This window comes from Peromyscus leucopus, chromosome 9, assembly GCF_004664715.2.
Source record: "Peromyscus leucopus breed LL Stock chromosome 9, UCI_PerLeu_2.1, whole genome shotgun sequence".
In the NCBI taxonomy this organism is placed as follows: Eukaryota; Metazoa; Chordata; class Mammalia; order Rodentia; family Cricetidae; genus Peromyscus; species Peromyscus leucopus.
The window spans coordinates 62,604,959-62,625,273 of record NC_051070.1 but is presented as its reverse complement, the minus strand read 5'-3'; the positions used below and the strand labels follow the sequence as shown (position 1 = coordinate 62,625,273).

The following is a 20,315-nucleotide window of genomic DNA, read 5'->3' as shown; positions in this document are numbered from 1 at the left end:
CAGTCCTTAGCAGTGAGGGCTTTAAGTCTATCGGCAGGTGATGAGGGTGACCCTGACCCCTGCTTGCCAGCTTAGGGGTGGCCATGTGGAGTAGGGCAGTCTTGTGGTATTTGCTAGGAAGATAAGCCCTCAAAAGTCCTGGAAAGTCCTCACAAGGGTTTGTGAAGGACTTAGGGGAGTATCAGGAATGGCTGGAGAATAGGGGAGAAGTGGGTAGCAGAATGGCCAGAGAATAGGGGAGAAGCGGGTAGCAGGGATGTCCAGAGAATAGGGGAGAAGGGGGTAGCAGGGATGTCCAGAGAATAGGGGAGAAGTGGGTAGCAGGGATGTCCAGAGAATAGGGGAGAAGGGTAGGAGGGATGGAGGGAATAGGGGAGAAGTGGGTAGCAGGGATGTCCAGAGAATAGGGGAGAAGGGTAGGAGGGATGGATAGAGAATAGGGGAGAAGGGTAGGAGGGATGTCCAGAGAATAGGGGAGAAGCGGGTAGCAGGGATGTCCAGAGAATAGGGGAGAAGCGGGTAGCAGGGATGTCCAGAGAATAGGGGAGAAGCGGGTAGCAGGGATGTCCAGAGAATAGGGGAGAAGGGGGTAGCAGGGATGTCCAGAGAATAGGGGAGAAGAGGGTAGCAGGAATGTCCAGAGAATAGGGGAGAAGGGGGTAGGAGGGATGGATGGAGAATAGGGGAGAAGGGGGAGAGAGGAACTAGTCATGGAGACTACTTTAGATAGTTGGGGGTGGGGTCAAAGGTAGACATTACATGTCAGAGAATTCTGTAAGGCTCAGTTTGAAAGAGAAGTTGCCAGGTTCTTATTTGGATGTATTAGTGGATGACATTGTTGTCCAAAAGGCAATAGCAATACAAACTTAAAATCTAGAAGTTAAATGGGCCCTTCTAGTATTTGGGATCAATGGCAAAATGGTGACCGTAGGAAGGGAAATTAGTAGTCACCAGTGGAAGGGAAAGCAGGGCATACTTTAAGGAAGCAATTCAGGGACACAGGACTGAGGACAAGGGTCCCCAAGAGTAGCTGTAGAAGGACATGAAGCTTTCATAGTCACAGTGTTTTTTGTGGCTTGTGTGTGTGTGTGTGTGTGTGTTAAATCTTGGGTTCAAATTCATGATTGGTACAAATGTCAATTTTAAAAGGTGAGCATCCCTGTAAAGAACAGGCAGAGAAATGGAGAGGTGCCACTGCACAGAGGATGGGGGAATGTTCAGTAAAGGAGAGGGGTTCCTTCAGGAAGAAGAGCCCTTTCAGAAGCTAAGCATGCTGTAATTCCAGCACTTGGGAGGTAGAGTCGGGGGTATTGGGAGTTTCAAGGCCAGCCTGGAGACCCTATCTCAGGAAAAAAAAAAAAAAGTCCCCTTGAAAAATTATAGTTGCAAAAAACCAGCAGTAGACCCCGAATGCACGCCAAGATAGACATGCCTCAGGGAAGCATTAAGCTGCTTTGGATTAATTTCACACTCAGACTCAGAAGTCATGTCCAGTGCCCTTCAGGACTTGCAGACGCAGTCTAAGGAATTTAAAATAATTTTATGATTTCATGGAGAACACAGAGCATGCCCACAGGCAAGAGACATAAATAAACGTTCTAAGATCCTCAGAGGGCTCGCCTCTTCTTGTTCTAATTAAGACATCCCGTGGTTTGATTTCCCACCTCCCTTTATTTTAAGGGCAGTTCTAGCCTTAAGAATTCAGTTAATTACTAAATCCAAGTCTTTATAAATAAATGGCAGATGAGCCCAGGGCAGTGTCTTCATGGTTAATTTCCTGTCCAGTTGCTTTCAGGGAAGGAAATATACCCCTCCTATGAAGTATATTCTAGAAAGCTTACAGAGTCCATGATAATCTGTCAGGAACCTCCTAACCGTGGCTAGATGAGAGTGCAGCCAGTGAGTTCTTTAAGTTGGAAGAATTAGAAGTTGGCTTTTGTGACTCACAGGGGCTGTGCACAGGTCAGGTGATGAGCACTGGAGATGTTCATTTGACAGTGTCCCCACGAATTCATCGCCTTGTGGACCACACTGGGACCTGTGGTACTGGAGGCCTGTATGTCCTATGTCCCTCTCCTCTCTGCTTATTGGTTCCAGCCTTTGGAACTTTACACTTGCTCTGAGAGAGTATAAATCATCTAGAGGTAACCATGCTTCTGCAGACTGCTCTTTACCTTCTCTACACCTTTCTAATAGGCAGCATCCCTGCTTCTGAAAACTGCGGTCTCTGTTGTCTACCCATTTGTATTTAATGGCACATTGTGTCTCCCTAACCCCAAACCCATCATAAAATCACAGGCAGACTTCATAATCACTAGGTTCTTAGAATCAAGAAGATAGTCTTGGCTTCACTCCCAACATTAAAAATGTTGAGCATCTCCAGGCTTGATTCCTGACCTCTGACCTCCTCCCGAAATACCTTCCTAGGAGTGAGGTGTGCCCAGAGCTTTCTTTTTCTTTCTCTCACTGCCCTTGGATACTGATTCCTAAGAGGAATGATCACTCTGTACCATTTTAGGGGTTGTAATCTTTTCACATCAGGCTTTAGGTAAAATTTTAAAATTGAGCCCAAAGGTAGTGGTTAGGGTTATGGTTTCCTTTGTTCCGAGGTTCTGTCCCCATTCTACTTTTTCAGAATAGATTTTTAACCAGGACTCTTAGCTGAATTGAAGTGGCCAAGCTCCTAAGTAGACCAGATAGCTGCTATAAACTCTGCCCGTGTGTAATAGTAACCTTCCCTGTTTCCAGAATTTTAGTTTGCAGCTTATATTAGCATTGGCATTCAAACTGCCTTGCTCGGAGCAGGGCGGTTCCCCCTTCCTCCAGTCACCTGTCACCTAAGGGACAGTCAGTGCAGTGTGCTCTGTCTTACCTGTGAGTTGTCCTGGTAGCATTTCCACATGCTCTCTGATACTATAGCTTTATAATAAGCTCAATACCATAGGACCAGTTCTCCTCAATTTGTTCCTCAAAAATTTTGTCTATTCTTGGGCCCTTGTGTGTTTTCCTAGACATTGTAGAATCAAGTTACCTGGTTTTTTTGTTTTGTTTTGTTTTGAAAAGTCTAAGAATTCAGTATTTCTATGTGTGCACCAGTATATCGGTGTATATGGTGTATCTGTGCCATATACCAGTGTCAGGATTGAGTCTTCAAATTCATGACTATGGCATAGCCCTCCATTTATCAGATCTCTTAAAAGTCTTGGAATAAAGTTTTAATGTTTTTTTCCCTAAGGTCTTGGTCAACTTTTGCCAGACTTAGTTCTGTTGTGAGTATTCTTAGCAACTTTACAAAAGTGTCACTGGTTGTGATAACCTGCCTGTAGACTTTGAAAGGCCTCTGTGGTAGTTTGACTGTAATTGGCCCCCATAATTTCATAGGGAGTGGCACTGTTATGAGATATGGCTTTGTTGGAGTGGGTATGGCCTTGTTGGAGGAAGTGTGTAACTGTGGGGCCGGGCTTGAGGTTTCTATGCTCAGGATACCGCCTAGTCTATCAGTCCACTTCCTGTTGCCTGCAAGTAGGACTCTCAGCTACTACTACAGTTGCTGTGGAATGTTCTCTATGCTGTGTATGCTGTGAATGTATTGCTGTGATTGGTTAATAAATAAAGTGCTGATTGGCCAGTAGCCAGGCAGGAAGGATAGGGTAGGCGGGACAAGGAGGAGGAGAATTCTGGGAAGTGGAAGGCTGAGGCAGAGAGACGCTGCCAGCCGCCCCTATGAAAAGCAAGATGTAAGATACTGGTAAGCCACAAGCCATGTGGTAGCTTATAGATGAATAGAAATGGGTTATTTAAGATATAAGAACAGCTAGCTAGAAGCCTGCCATGGCCATACAGTTTATAAATAATATAAGTCTGTGTGTTTACTCAGTTGGGTCTGAGCGGCTGTGGGACTGGCAGGTGAGAGAGATTTGTCCTGACTGTGGGCCAGGCAGGACCAGAAAAACTCTAGCTACATACAGTGCCACGTCTGTCTGCACACTGCCATGCTCCCTGCCATGATGTTAATGGACTGAACCTCTAAAACTGTAAGTTAGCCACCCTCAAATGTTTTTCTTACAAGAGTTGCCATGGTCATGATGTCTCTTCACAGCAATAGAAACCCTAACTAAGAAAGCCTCATCATCAGTTACTTCTGCTGAGAGTGTGTTTTGTTTTCTTTCCAGTCCACATATCTCATTTCTTTTTCTTGCCTCATTCCATTTTTTGAGTAAAAGCTGTATATGAATATGACTTGCCTTGATCCTGTGTGTGAGTGCCTGTGTGTCTGTGTGTGTTTAATAAAGCTATAATCATCTGTTTCATAAGGCTTTGTCAAAGTTCATCTCTAACGCCCTTTGTGACTTACTTTCTCTGTGGGAAGATTGTAGAGAGTGATTTGATTCTTCAGTAGTCACTGAGCTCCTTGGACTGGATGTCTTCTTAGTAAGCTTTGCTAAGTTGTAATTTTCGAGAAATTTAACCCAAGTTCTTAAGTTTATTGGCATAGTTATTTATAGTATTCTTTTATCTTTCATTTTCAGCTTCATCTGTAATTATATCCCTTTCCACATACTTAGTATTATTTTTCTCCCTTTTTTCCTTTATTACTCTTGGCAGGTGTCTGTCTTATTAGTGTTTTCAAAGAGCAAATGCTGAGTCTTCTCTGTTTGGTTTGAGTTCACTGATTACTTTTTGCTTTGTTGTTATTCTTTCTTCTCTTCCTTCCTTGTTCTATCAACTTCCCTGATTTCTTTTCATTTTTTTCTTCTTCTTTTTTCTTGGGGGGGGGGGGTTCCGAGACAGGGTTTCTCTGTGTAGCTTTGCGCCTTTCCTGGGACTCACTTGGTAGTCCAGGCTGGCCTCGAACTCACAGAGATCCGCCTGCCTCTGCCTCCCGAGTGCTGGGATTAAAGGCGTGCGCCACCACCGCCCGGCCATCTTTTTTTTAATAGCATCTCATTACATAGCCTTGGTTAGCTTTTGGACTCACTATGTATGCCAGGTTGGCCTTGAACTCATTGAAATCAACCTGTCTCTGCCTCCCAAGTGCTGGAATTAAAGGCGTGTGCCATCATGCTCAGCTTCCCTGATTTCCTAAGATGATATTTAGCTAATTGTTTAGACATTTATTTGAATGCTCTCTGCTTAAATTTTCATAATGTGGAGCATGATCAAGGCCTTTCTATGCCTTGATGCCCCAGATGTGATCATCTTGCTGGTCTCTACTTTCTTTAGGCTCCTTAAAGTTGCATAATCATCATCCTATGATTCATATTTAGACTAATGCCTTTAATGCTGCCCAGTAAACAGAGCACATTCCTGACACGAAAGAAGGACAGTTCTACAATTTTTTCCCCTTTGGGGCTGTAACCATGTCTGACATTGAGGAGGAGAAATCATGACTGAATAAGCGCTGGGAGTCAGTTCTAGCAAAGCTATGTGCTTTAGGTGCATAGAGGGTGCTCTGTACTGCTGGAGAGCTGTGGGGACCCTTTCACCCAAGGCGCCTGACCAGGCCTCAGAGATTGAGGTTGCAGAAATTTAAATTGAAGCTATTGGCTTCACATAAACACATGAATGGTTATGGGATGGATACGTTAATTAAATATTAGAACAGGACTTTGTGTTGGATGCCTGGCAAAGCCATGGGCATTTGGGCTGGGTAGTCACCACCAGCACAAGATGCATAGCTCCTAAGTTTATAGTCAGCTTTAGTGTTTTTGTCATTGAGTCATTGAAAGCTGGTCTCAATTATCAGAAAGAAGCATAAACATTTTTATTTTTAAATAAAAAATGATAGCCATAGAAAAATTCAAGTTGAATGACCATAATAAGCAAATGAAGTGACTATAGTTATTGGCATGGTACCTTTTAATTGTTAAAATAACATGTCTACCATGTTCCTATTTATCAATGGCAAAAACTGGAGTGGGGGAATCCCTCCTCATTTTTATTTGTTTGTTTGTTTATTGTCTATTTCAAAGCTGATCCTTGAATTTGAAACTTACTAGCACAGTGCTGCTAGTACAGCATCCTGGTGGGATGCTTCTTCAGGCATTGTACATCGGTTACCGTCTCCTACATGCTTCCCTGTACAGCTGCTTTTCTCCTCCTGGGGAAGATCACCTGCATGCATGTCTCTCTCCACTGCTTGTACAGCATTCTGGTGGGATGCTTCTTCAGGCATTGTACATCGGTTACCGTCTCCTACATGCTTCCCTGTACAGCTGCTTTTCTCCTCCTGGGGAAGATCACCTGCATGCATGTTTCTCTCCACTGCTTGGTAGGCTGCCTTGGACACTGTGATAAAGCACAGTTGAGGACAAAGCTTGGGGTCTCCCTGCTCTGTCTGTCTTTGCTCAGCCTTTTTTACTGTCTTCTCCTAAGACACGATCTTCATTCACTCAACACAGGGGAAACCTACTGGGAAACAGGGTAGCATCAGACCTGGGGAGTTTTAGAGAGAGTACCTGTGTGCTTTTTCCTAATAGACTCTGAAGGATAAAGTTTAACCATGTATATTCTGAAACTACATTCAGGGTAGTCTGTCAGGACTGACAGATGGAAAAAATCCTTTCTGAAACTAAGCTGCTTTGGTAAGGATATTGCTAGAATGACTGTTTTGTTTAAATGAAACACCTCCATCAGAAGAATATTTATACTAAATGTTACCGAAAATTGCAGAATGGAAACTTGCCTGTGTACTGTGTAGACAAGTTTTTTGGGAGGGCAGTGCAGGCCCTCTGTGGCCTTACTTGGTAGTTTACAGCATGAGCCACTCACCTGGGAGCTAGCTGTGTGGTGTGGACTCAGCTCCGAAGGGGCTGGCAGAGAGCTCTGGACACCTGTGGTATGACAAGGGCAGGGCACAGCCCTTTCCTCAGTGCACCTGGGTGCCCTTGCTGAGCTCCCTGGTGCCCTTGTTTCTTTAAGGAGGTTTCTGTACTAGAACATTTTCTTCTCTTGGTAGAAGTGTACGTTTAATTGCTTTAATCATTTCCAAGTCAATGCTTTGAATCACTTGTGTTTTCAAAGTATGGATAAGGCTGAGGGAAAGGGGCTTAAGTCCTCTTGGAGCATAGGCATACCCCTGCAGCAAGTCTTTGTTCCTGAGCCAGGATGACAGGGAATCTTCAGCAGAGGGACTTGAGTGAACCTGCTGATGAGCTGGACCTGCTCTGGGTGCCTTTTCTTCCACCATGGAGCAGTGGCCAGACAGGATGCCTGAAAGTCAGTGGGCCCCAGGCTAACGCCAGGAACAGAGAGCTCCCTGGATTCTACCATTGCACAGTTGAAAGGATGGATGAAAGGTTAAGTCACGCTTCACATTTTTAAAAATGAGGTTTTCAGAATTTTATACATGCATGTAATGCATTTTGATCATATTCACAAGTGCCCTTCTCTCCCAACTCCTCCAAGTCTACCGTCCACTATCTAATGCACTTTTCCAAATGACACATGTAAAGCCCTTTAGGAAGAGTACACAATGTACTGTTTATGGAACACTTAGAATTGAAATTCTTAGATTTAGTGTGTGCATGTATGTGTACATGCTTATGTAGAGGTCAGAGGTCAACCTGCAAGAGTGAGTTCTCTCCTTCCACTGTGGGTCCCAGGGGTCAAGTTCAGGTGATCAGATTCAGCAGCAGGTGCTTCTATCTGCATAGCCATCTCACTGGCCCCTAGGATTTAACTTCTTACTACATTTGTCTTTTCTTTTGGTTTTCCAAAAAGAGTGGAAAATATACTCCTTATCTCAGATAAAATATATGCCATGTAGAAATTTATAGTTGTTGATCTGGAACGTTGGAATTACATGTTTTGAAGATCAGAATTTTCTGGGTGGTTAGAAATTAAAATGCTTTAAATACTGTAGACTTTTTAGTTTTAAAACAAACTTTGTGAGTGCTGGCCAAATGCACTTTACTTAAGCACATTCCTGTTTCCGCACGTCCATGAAGTGTGGTGAGTATTTTAAGAAGATAATCAATTCACAGCTCTCACTCTGTCCAGGTCAAGTTTTGCTCTCAGACCTGTTTGTGTGACTTGATGAGCTTCGGTCTTCAGGCCTTGCTGGAGTCTTCCAGGAACGGTCTGGTCTATTCATGGTGCCTCTGGGAGTTCAGCTTTCTAGACTGCTGGCTTGCTTAGAGCTCAGTTTATTGTGAAAAGTGTGGGAATGGAGAGAAATGTGTCTTTATGTGCCACCTTCAATTCTGGCCTCATTTGATTTTCCTGCTGACATTTTTCCATACTCTCACCTTGCCATCCATTAATTATATGATAATTGTGTATTTGGATGCATAATTATAATCACTGTGTTTTGTATTACTACTTCTAACACTTTTGGGGAGAACTTGTTGGGACATTAATTTGAAAAAACAAAAACAAAACTTTGTATAGGAATGGCCTTGTCATTGAGTCGCAGGATGCTTTGATTGTGGGGTTGGATTTTGAAATGGCACAGATGCCACCCTCTCCACATCTTCAGCGCCATGTGATCCAGATGGCAGGATTATGGTTTTTTTTTTTTTATCTGATATTTTAAAGAAAAAAAAGGTACAGTCTCAGTAAGGCAAACTTTGTTCAGAGGGTCCAACTGCAATAGAGTTTTACAGTAGGAGAGGGATTCTGCTCATCTCCCCTCCAGACACAGGAGGACATGGGTTTGAGTATGGTAGAGGACTAGGTCAGGGACTTTGGTGGATAAAACATTGGGAAGCAGGAAATAATCAGACCTACAGAATGTTTGGTGAAGATGGACCTTGATGGCCACGCACCACTTGGTAGATGGTGCTGATGAGGGAGTCTTAAGATCCAGTCTTAAGGATGGGGACTCTGGCTAGATTGTCTGCTGTGATTTGGAAATGGATTGTGTCCCAAATGTATATTTGCCGGAAGGTTGGTCCCCAGTGTAGCAGTGTTGGGGTAATGCTACCACCCTAGAAGAAATGACTACAGTTCCTGAGGATCCTGATTAATTCCTGAGGCAGGTTGTTAGAAGTGAACAGGCCTCTGTCCTGTGTCTGCATGTGATCTCCTCTGCCTGTGTCTCCATGTGATCTCCTCTTTCTGTGTCTCCATGTGATCTCCTCTGCCTGTGTCTCCATGTGATCTCCTCTTTCTGTGTCTGCATGTGATCTCCTCTTTCTGTGTCTGCATGTGATCTCCTCTGCCTGTGTCTCCATGTGATCTCCTCTGCCTGTGTCTCCATGTGATCTCCTCTGCCTGTGTCTCCATGTGATCTCTGTACATGTTCCCACCCTCTTTCACCATCTGCCAGGAGACTCTCACTGTTAGGACCATCTATTCTTGGACGGCTAGTTTCTAAAAGTGTGACCCAAATAAATTCTTTGTTTATAAAACACCCAGCCTCAGAGACCTTTTTGTTGCAACAGAAAACAGTAGCACGTTGATTAAGCAGGATTCTTCTCAAAGTGGACAGTGCCTAAATTAACATGGAAACTTACATTCAGACAGAGCTTGAGCTGAGAAGAGAGAACCCTTGTCTTCCCGTAGCTAACCACAGTAGTACCTTATACCACCAGTTGATTGGATGAATGGGTGAAAAGTTGGCTGGTACCTTTAGCATACTTCTATTTTTTGCATTTTATCATTTTATTTTTCCTTGAAATATTAAAAATGTTTGTCATCTAATGTTCACTCATTTATTGTCCAATGGCTGCTAATCAAACAGGTGCAGAAGTTCACAAATGTGCTTGCAGGGATGAAGTTTGCGTGTGAGAATCGTTGTGATTAGTACAGTTGACTTAAAGGCCAGATGCTTACTTTCTGCAGGAAATTGGGGTTAAGCCCCGTGCTTGATCCTTGAGCCCGAGGGAACTGAAATAATAAAAACTGTCTGTTTGGTTTTTCAGTAGTATTTTTTTAATATCAAGATGGGCTAGAGTGTAAGTTCCTGGAGAACTGAGAGCTGTCTTTTCTTCTTGACTGACAACTGTACCAGTCAGAGGAAGGGCAGACCGTCAGCAGATACTTGTCCAGTGAACTATCTCTAGGCTAAAGCCACGAGTCTGGGTTGTGGTTCTGACGCACACCCTGTCTTATTATACATGCTGAGGCATTGCAGGAGTCTACATGCGTGCCTTTAATAATTGGGTCTGCTGATTCTTTCTCAGGCTTTGCTGCCTTCCTGTCAAGAATGCCTTTTTTATAACAGTGACCCACTGGGTGTGTCCTATCCTCCAACCACATAGAAAGCTCAGTGGGTTCCCTGCCAGCATTGCTGCAGGAAGAGGCAGCTAACATTCCAGCTCTTCCTGAGCCAAGGGACCTTGTAGTGTCTGAGTTTAAGGATGCAGACCAGCCTACCATGGAGAGCACGGGTGACAGTGCTCTGTCATTTTCTACCTGAGAGGAAAGCCAGGTGTGAAATTGTGTGTGTGTGTGTGTGTGTGTGTGTGTGTGTGTGAAGTTATCGTAAAAGGGATAATTTCCCCTGATTTCATTCTCAGCAAGTTCATTATTGGTATATAGAAAACCTGCTGACACTTGCCCCTACACACGCACCGTGGTGTATGCATGTGGCCTTCCTCCCTACTTGGTGTGTGCATGTGACCTCCCTCTCTTCCTCTGGTTTGTGCATGTAGTGTCTCTCTGTGTGCAAATACACATGTATGTGTGTGTATAGGTGTGTGGAGGACAGACGTTGTATGGTGTGTTCCATTGTTCTCTACCTTATTTTTTGAGATAGAGTCATCACTGAACTCACTGATTGGCTAAACTGGGATTTTGGTGTGTGCTGCCAAACCCAGCTTTACACATGAATGCTGTAGGTCTGAATTCAGTGTTTGTGTGGGAGCTCCACCTCAACCCCTGGTACCCTGGCACCCCCATACCCAATGACTCTGGAATGTTCTGGTAGAAGATCCACCTCAACTCCCCTCCCCTATCTCTTTCCCTAACCCCGCCCCTTCAAAGCCCACCAAAAACAGCTCCTCCCCCAGAGAGGCTCAAGACCACTCCCACAGGGTATATAAGTTGCATCTCAGAAAAGAGACATGTGGTTCTTCCAGTCTCTCATCCTGGTCTCCTCTCTGAGGGGCTTAAACTTGGGCTTTTCCAATTCGGTCTGATTCGGTTTGCTGCGTTAGTGGAGAGGCCTTCAGGGTGCAAAAAAATTATCACTCAGGTTTTCATGTTTGAAAGGCAAGCAATTTACGTGCTCGGACACGTGCCCAACATGGAAGCTGCTGATTCCTATGTGTTGATTTTGTATCCTGCTATATGGCTGAAAGTGAAGTCTAAAGTTTCCTGATGGACCCTTGAGGGTCTTTAAGGATAGGAACATAGCCAGGCGGTGATGGCGCACGCCTTTAATCCCAGCACTCGGGAGGCAGAGGCAGGTGAATCTCTGTGAGTTCAAGGCTAGCCTAGTCTACAAAGCGAGTTCCAGGACAGCCAGGACAGTTACCCAGAGAAACCCTGTCTCAAAAAAATCAAAAGAAAAAATAAAAATAAAAGGATAGGAGCGTGTCATTTGCAAATAGGGATGATTTGATACCTTCCTTTCCTATTTTCTTCCTCTTGTCCTATGTTCTAAGACTTTGATCATTATTCCAAGAAAGTACAGTGAGAGTTGTGTTCCTTTATCTCCTGATTGTAGCTCCAATGCTTTTCAGTTTTCTCGTTTAGTGTGTTTGAGATGTGTTACTTCTATTCCTATGTTCCTTAGAGCTTTTATTGTGAAGGAATATAAAATTTTGTCAAAGGCCTTTTTTGCATCTATTTGAGATGATTATGTGATTTCTCTCTTTACTTGTGATTTGCACATATAGAGCTAGCCTTCCATCCATAAATGAAACAAACTGGCCATGGTGTGTGATCTTCTTAATGTACTCGTAAATTCAGTTTTCAGATATCTTACTGGGAATTTAGTCTCTGTTTCACTAATTTCTTATCTTCATGGTTTGGTGCTACCCACTACCTTTGAGTTTGACTTGTTCTTCCTTTTCTAAGACCTTGGCATGCATGATTAGGACATTTGAAATCTTTCTGACTGTGTGTGTGTGTGTGTGTGTGTGTGTGTGTGTGTGTGTGTGTGTGTTTTAAGTGAGTGCTCACCGATGTGAATTTTCCTTTTAGAAATGACTTAGTTGTATCCCAAAGCTTCTGGTAAGTTGTGTTCATTTTCGCTTGTCTGTAGGCACTGTGTAGTTTCTTTAGTAACACGGTCATCATTCAGGAGTGTACTGTTTGGACTCACTCCTCAGGTACTTATGTGGGTTTTGGTTTTTTGTTATTGAGCTCTGGTTTTATTCCACTATGCTCTGAAAAGATACATGAAATTGTTTTGATTCTTTTATATTGCTGAGACTTAATTTCTGGTTTAAATTGTGGATTGTTTTAGAGGGAGTTCAATGGGTTGCTAAGTATTGCCTTTACATCTGTGGGTGGAATATTCTATAGGTAACCATGAATTAATTCCATTTGACTCTACTGCTTCAACTGTGACTTTTCAGTCACGTGGCCTGGGTAAAGATATGGGTGTGCATTGAAGTCACCTCCAGTTGTAGTACCAGGGTCCCTCTTGTATTTTAGGTCTATTAGTGTTAGTTTTTTGAAATAAGGAGCCCCAACTTGGTGCATGGATATTTACAGTTGTTAGAGCTTCTTGATGAATTCTTGTCCCACTAATTAATTTAGTAATGTGCTGGGCTTCTTTATCTCTACTAACTTGAGTTTGAAGTCTGCTTTGTTAGACAGAAGAAGAGCTGTCTATGCCAGCTTGGAGTGCCTTCTGTTTGCTGGATAGAGTGACTTTTGGTTCTCAGTCTGTGCTTGTGAGGTATATTTCTTGAAGACAAAACCCACTTGGATCTTGATCTTTTGTCCAGTCAGCTAGTCTGTATCTCTTTGATAAGTAGACGCCACTTACATTAAAGCTTTGGAGAGATTTTGCTAATCTAAGATTTTGTTGCTTCTCTGTTTGAGTTGTTTCTTTCTTTTCTACTAGTTTGCTGATAACTGTGTTGGACATGATGGGTTTTTTTCCACCTCTCCTTTCATTTCTCCTGCTCATGAAATTTTTTCCACATTCTTGTAGCTGAAACTTTTTCCTTCCTCTTTATGAAATATTCCTTTAAATATTCCTCAGTGCTGGCTTGTTTGTTTATCATGAACTGCCTTAGTTTTTGCTTGGTTTGAAATGTCCTTTCTCTGTCTGTTTTCAAAGATAGCTTTGCTGGATGCTGCAGTTTGGGCTGGCAGCAGCTTACTCAGAGCTTGCAATATGTCTTGGCATGCTTTCCGGCCTTTAGAGTGCTGCTGTGAAAGCTGTTGCTGTCCTGATGAGTTTGCCTCTGTAGGTGAGTCCAGTCTTCCGTTACAGCCTTAATGTTACTTTTTTTATTTCCGACACCTTGACTGTGGAGAAGTTCTTCCTTGGTTATGTCTGTGTGGGGTTCTAAATGCCTCTTGTGTTTGAGCTTTCTGCTATAATTCCATTGAACAGATATTCTATGCCTTTAGTGTTTATCTCAGCACCTTCTTCATCCTGTGCATTCTTAGGTTTGGTCTCTTGATCAGATCCAAAAATTTTTGGGTGTCCTGGTCATGCTTACAGTTTGTCCACCCGCCCACACCTTGTTTTAGTGTGGAGTCTAGTATTTCTTTGACCTTGACCTCCTAAGTCTATTGACAATGCTTTCCACTATTATTTATTTGATTCATTTTGTTTTTATTTCTGAGGGTTTTAATTATTTTATCTTTTTTCCCTTCAAAATCAGTTTCCTTTCTTGTTTCTAGCTTTTTCATCCATATTGCTGACTTTCTCATGCATTTGCCTGACTTTTCCCTCTATATGGTTGACTTGAATTGAATTCATCTGTTTGCTTGTATCCTTTTTCAGGTCACTGGTGATTTTGACTTTTGAACTCTTGAGGTCTTCTCCCAGTATTTAGCCCACTTCAGTATCTTATCTTTGATTGAGCCACTGAGGAGTCTCTTCCAAAGCAGCTGTGTTCCTTGCGTGGTCCTGGGTTGTGCTTTGTGTATCTGTTGGTTTGACTGTCTTCCAGTTTTATTTGGGGATCCTCTTAATTGACCAATCTACTCAAGAGGGCTGAATCCCCAGGACCACTCAGACAGGAGACAACAACCACAGCCTTGGTATCTGCATGGGCAGAGGACCTGTCTTCGTACTTTCAAGACCTCCTAAGCCTTACTCTCCTCACTGGAGGGTGACACTTGAGCTTGTAGACTCTACAGCAGAGGACAGGTAGGTGGCTCCCACTGACCTCAGGATGAGGGGCTATTAAAGTCAGTGTTATTCTCAGTTAGGAGTATCTTAGTTGCTTTTCTGTCACTGTGATAAAACATCCTGACAGAAGCAACTTGAGAGTGATAAGGCTCATTTTGGCCTACAGTCCCAGAGGGCCGTAGTCCATCATGGCAGGGAAGACATGGCACCAGAAGCAGGAAGCTGGTTGGTTGCATTGTGTCTGTACTCAGGAAACAGAGAATGAGGATATAAAGCCTCAAGGTCTGTCCCTAGTGATGCACTTCCTCTAGCATGGCTCCACCTCCTAAGGACTTCACAGTCTTCCCATACAGTACCACCAGGTGGAGGCCAGATGCTCAAACACACGAGGGCATGAAGGACTTCCCACGTTCAAAACATTGCGTCACCTGTCTTTTTCTGTCACTGTCTTTGTGAATTACCAGTGCTCTCTCTTCTTCATTAGGAATAGAATCAGTTTTTTCTTACTCTGGTTCTTCTCTTTAACTGGGTCACAGGAAGGGCAGTGCCTACCCAAAGTCTGGTTGGTTGTTCTTAGGGGGAGGTGGAAAGAGAGAAGAAGAGGCTCCACGTTTGTGTCTGAGTGGTCGTCAGTTCCTACGGTAGTTTTCACTTCCGTGAATCACTAGGAGGGATCTTGTCTGTATGTTCCACCAGCAAAGCCTTTCAGAGTCCTGTGTGGCCGACCCTGTTCTGGGATGTAGGTAGTAGCAGCTGTGGATGAGCCCACACTCTGATAGCTAAACTGCCCACTTCTGCCTCTGCTTTCTTGGATTGTGTGTTTCTCTGCAGAAAGGATTTTGATTTTCTTCAGTAAATAGCAAAAAAAAAAAAAAAAGAAGTACTTAGTTCAACTACATTTTTTTGATTTTTTTTTCCCCCTAGTAGTATAAGTATCATAGGATTAGGTCAAATTAGTCCCTAGAGAAAGCTTTAAATAACACAGGACTTCATACTGTGGCCAAGCTGCCTAATTCTTCTGGGTTGGAAAATAAGAAGCTGAAGTTCCTCCCCACACTGATTTTTCAGGTATTAGTCCATCTCGGACACTGCCTGGCACCGTGAGTTAGTGTCTCTCGGCATTTGAATCTTCTGGGCTCCTTGTCAGTTATTATGTGCACTTGAAAGTTAAGAGAGCACTTGAACATACTTGCTAGAAACAAAGGAACAGAAGTATTCCCTTTGGGGTTTAAATAGATCTGAAAGATCAGTGCCAATACCGTCACTCCCTCTAATCCTGTTTTTTCATGTGCAAACCCTTATTTGACAGTTAGTCCTTCTTAAAAGTAAATGGAATGTCTTCAGCCATGTTAGCTTGTCAACTAAAATATTCAGAAGATATTTTTACACTATAATGAGATCTGCCATTCCTTTTTTCCCATTTGATGCTATTTTTAAATTCCCGACCCTGAAGTTTACTTGTTGCAGTGGTTTATTAAGTAGTCTACTGATATGTGTATTGTTTTGTTTTATAAAGCCTCTGCCGAAAGCTATGGTGTCTCGCCTTTGTGAATCTAAGAAGGTTTGTGCGGCCGCAGAAATGCAGCTTCAGGTATGTGTGCATGCCTCATGCTAACGTTTTCCAATTATTATCCCATATATACACACAACTTTAAATTCTTGCCAGTGCTAACATTTATTATAATAATTATACTTCTGAACACCTTTCATCTCAGTTCAAAGAACTTGCCAGAATTGACTCATGAAATTCTCACACTATCTGTATGAGGTACATGTAAAATATGAAATATGGTTATTTCCCATTTTTATCAAGGAATTCATCAAAGCCTCACAGGGCTATAGAACCAAGGTAGGGCTCAGACCCAACCATATATATTGTTACTCATTTTCTCTCTTTCAAAACAAATTGTGGTCCTCCATGTGAAGTTTAAACAGTAATTACCAGTAGATTTCGGATAATATTTATAGACAATTTCCTGGGTTACCCAATGAAGACAGAAGATTTTTATGAGCCATCTGGATGCCAGCTCTGTTAGCAGATGTTCAGGATTGGCAGTTATGAGACTGTCTGTGGCGGGTGCTGTCCTACATCTCGCGTTGTGTCAACAGTTTGTGCACCCTCGCCTTTCTTCTCAGCACTGCCCAGTAGGGACCCAGTTGACTCTGTCAGATGGAAACTCTTCTTCAGCTGCTTTTAGTTTTTAAAAAATTCCCTATCAAAACCCTGAAAAACAAACCCAGACCCAAGAAAGCAGTAAGTGAGCTCTGTGTTTGTTGTATCTTGGTGGGTTTTCCAGCTAGAGGTATAGTGTGGTGCTAGGGCAGGCACAGGCCCTGGCTTCAGTCCCCAGTTCTTCAGGGAGAAGGATAGTTACACAGACACAACTGTGGATTTTAATTTGATTTATTTTATTCGGTAGCCATGAGGGTGAATACAATTAAAAATGATTTTTAAGTGGTATCACCTGGAGAGAGTTCTTTTATAATTTTGTTTTGATTTTGAGACATGGTCTCAGTAAATGGCCCAGACTGGCCTTGAATGTGATCCTCCTGCCTCAGCCTTTCAATACTGAGATTACATGTATGTGCACCCCTGGTACTGAAGCCTTTTGATTTGCTTTTACTTGTCTCTTGGAGCTTTCTCTTTGAGCATCTGTTCCAACGATTTTATTTTAAACCAGGAGCCAATAAACTTGAGAGAGTGGAGCCATTCCTGACAAGGCAGGTGCTATATCCTGCTTCTAAGCTGAGCTGTGCAGACTAGCAGGTAGAAAGGAAGGGGGCTGTTTTGTGTTGTGCGGTGGTGTAGGCGGTGTTTTAGAAAATGTGAAACTCCTTTTGTCATGTCCTGTTTAACCAATGGGCTGAGTGCTTCCGTGTGGTGCTAAGGATTTTGGTTCCTGGAATGCAGCTGCTGGATGAGCAATGTCTGAGTTGCTTTTCTGTTGCTGTGGTGAAACACCATGATCAAGGACAACCTAAGGAAGAGAGTTTATTTTGGTTTACAGTTGCAGAGAGGTAAGAGTAGACGCACAGCAGCAAGGAGCAGGCATGGCGGCTAGAGCAGGAAGCTGAGAGCTCACATCTTGAACTGCAAGTACAAAGCAGAAAGAATGAACTAGAAATGACACGGAGTCTTCAAATTCTCAAAGACCACTTCCAGTGACATACTTCCAACAAGGCCACACCTGAATCTCCTAAAACAGTGCCACCAAACTGGGGACCAAGTGTTTATAAAAGTCTACATTTGTATCATTTTTAAAAGCATAATCAAAGAAGCAAAGCTCTTGAATTCTAGCTTGTTTGTAGAGTGGACAAAAGTGTGCCTCCTCAGTTCAGGGTAGAATTGAGTTTCAGTTCCTAATCCTTTGATCCATCAGGACTGGTCCCTTTGGTTCTCGTTACCCAATGTTACTCATGACAGAATCGAGAGAGCTGCATTTAGCTGTATGTTTAGATTACCAGTGAGGGAAACATAATGTTTATATTCAGAAAATGTATTTTTCCAGGGAAGGCTTAACTTAGCTTTGTAGTTCACAAACATAATTGTATATGTAGGTGAAGCCAGCGGCCAGAGGTCGTTTGCATGTTGTCTTTTATCCAGACTAATCCTCACCTCTTTCAAGTCAGCAGCTGCACATTCTCTGCAGATTCCATTTCTAAACCAGAAAGATGCACCTCAGCTGTAACTGGATGCCAAACTTTTCTCTTTAAAAAAAGCACTTCATCTTTGTTACGAGGTCAATTCATGCCATGTCCGTACTCAAGCACGCGGGTCAGATGTCCTGGTGAAAACCTCCTTCTCCTGACTTTAACTTTTCTCCATGGGACTTAAGTTCTCAGCACTCTCTGAACTGCAGGTTTTGTGCTCACATTTCCTTGATGCTTCTTTACTCTAGTTCATTTCCACAGCTGCTCTCCTCTCCTGGGGGATGGGGGGTTGGAGAGAGGGGTCCTTCTCCCCAATCCTCCCTACTACAGCTGCTGCTTTTGTTCTCCTGACGTGGATATGAGGTCTGCTGTGGCCTTTGCTCCAAACCCTACAGCAGCTGCATCAGGCTTTGTCACTTCTGTGACACTCAGCACATGTTCTAGAATGTTTACATCCTCTTCTAGTCAGCTGTGTCCACGTAGTGACCTTCACCTCTAGATACAAAACTAGGATTCAGACCGCTTCACACCTCTCATTTATGATCTACCAGGGTCCGGGGAAAAACCAAACAGGATTTGTTAGATGCAGGGGACCACAACCTATAATTCCAATTTTTTAAACATATTTTTAACTGCATAATTTCAGTTTTATGACCACAAATTTAATGATGGATAAGGTTCAAAACTGAACAACAACTTGTATTATGGAAGGCTTTAGAGTACCCCTTTAAGCTTTTGACTGGTCATATATGTGGTACAGAGTGTGTCTCAAATAACACATATTTATGTTTGTGAGTCTTTTCAGCTGTGGTTCATAATTGCCATCTGGTGTACTTACATCATCATTGACTGACCACATCTTAAATACAGGATGAACTACCAAAGCTAAACAGAGCTTTCTGTCTGCCTAGGTCTTTTATGCCGTCCTGGATCAAATCTACCATGGCCAACATCCCCTGAGGAAGTCAACCACAGATATCCTCATGGAAACACAAGAGCAGTTTTATGGCTTGCCCTATGTTCCTGACACTGTGAGTGTGCATTTTAATCTGTCATGCTGTGGAATGGCTTTGCTTATTTCACTAGGTTGCCATCAATACCCTTTGGAGGACTTGACATCCCTACATTTGTGTTGAGGTTGTGTTTCACATGGGCCAGGTGTTAGGAGTGTCCTGGCTCATCTAATGCTCCATGCATGGTTTTCTTTCTTCTCTCAGTGCTTATCAGATTCCTAGGAAAGTGGATGTTAGTCAATATTCTCTTTAGTTTTTTTATGCATATATATAATATATAAATTTGTATAGTACTACTATGTCTTTATACATAAGATAAGACTCTAATAGTGTTCATTGCACAAAGAACTAACACTTATTGAGGACCTTACATTGTACCAAGGGTCGTACTCTATCTGTATATCCTGTCTCATTTAGTACTCTGTTGGACTAGAGGACAGGAGTCTTGTTGCTGTTTCCAAATTCTAGGTGCTTGACTTCACCTCAGTGCTTTGGAAAAAGAACTCTAATTTCACTCTTAAACTAGCCTAATCTACTAAGTAGTCTCCTTTCCTCAGGGTCATCCCCAGGATTAGGTAGTTAGTGATGTGTTGGGATTGAAAGCCACTTCAGACTTCTCCAGTTACTCCTAGGTTCCTATGAAAAGAGGATCAACTGATTTGCTCAGCAGTGTGGACTTCCTCAGGGCTCTCTAGTTGTAGGTGATAAAAACCTGGCGTCATTGGTTTAAGGAGAAAAGGGTATGTTGGAGTCCCAAACCAGAAAGGTGCGGGTGCCTCGCGTTCTAACTGGACTGGACCCACAACGTCACTGGAATGTGTCTCTTCCCTGCTCTCAGCTGTTGTTCTCTGGGTTCGCTTGATTTCTCCCCTCCAGGAGGTGGGAAGGCTACAACTGGGTGGAGATTTTACCCTTCCAGCCTAGTCAGTCCAATAAGGAACTAATGTTAAGAGAATTCCATAAACTGTGGGAAGTCAAAGTCAGTGCCAAGTTAAAGGATTGAACATCAGAAGATGATCTGGAGACTAAATTAATCATTAAACTGTGACTAGCTACCAGGTCATCGTCCTCTCACTAGTAAATATGTATAGAAATAATTTATATGTAGCAGACATGTGAGAGGGAGTTTGACCTTTACAATACATTAAGACTATGAGGGGCCGTTCTCATTCAAATCACCACAGCTCATCTGTTTTTATTTTTGATTAAATTTCTGTTTTAAAACAGATGATGTGAAAACATAAAGACTGGGATGTCTAGAAGACACTGCTCAGCCCTCTGATGTTGCTACACTTGTTAGGAATACTCAGATTCCTTGCCATCAGGGGTCTCCTGTGTGTCCTTGTGTAAAGTGCAGAGAATCAAATCCCAAATTGGTGATCAGTCTCTACATCTTTTTTTCTTTTGTGAAAGATGAAAAGACATCTGTTTTCTAAAAGTTT

The 20,315-nt window shown here is 42.8% G+C and overlaps 1 protein-coding gene across 1 annotated transcript in view; it reads left to right on the top strand.

Annotated features, from left to right (window-relative positions):
- Nucleotides 1–20,315, top strand: part of LOC114693826 (mitochondrial intermediate peptidase) — a 134,715-nt gene that overhangs the window by 56,140 nt on the left and 58,260 nt on the right. Inside the window, exons 15-16 of the mRNA XM_028870362.2 lie at nt 15,726–15,800; nt 18,772–18,891. Of these exons, the coding sequence (XP_028726195.1) occupies nt 15,726–15,800; nt 18,772–18,891 (195 nt within the window). The remainder of the gene's footprint in view (nt 1–15,725; nt 15,801–18,771; nt 18,892–20,315) is intronic.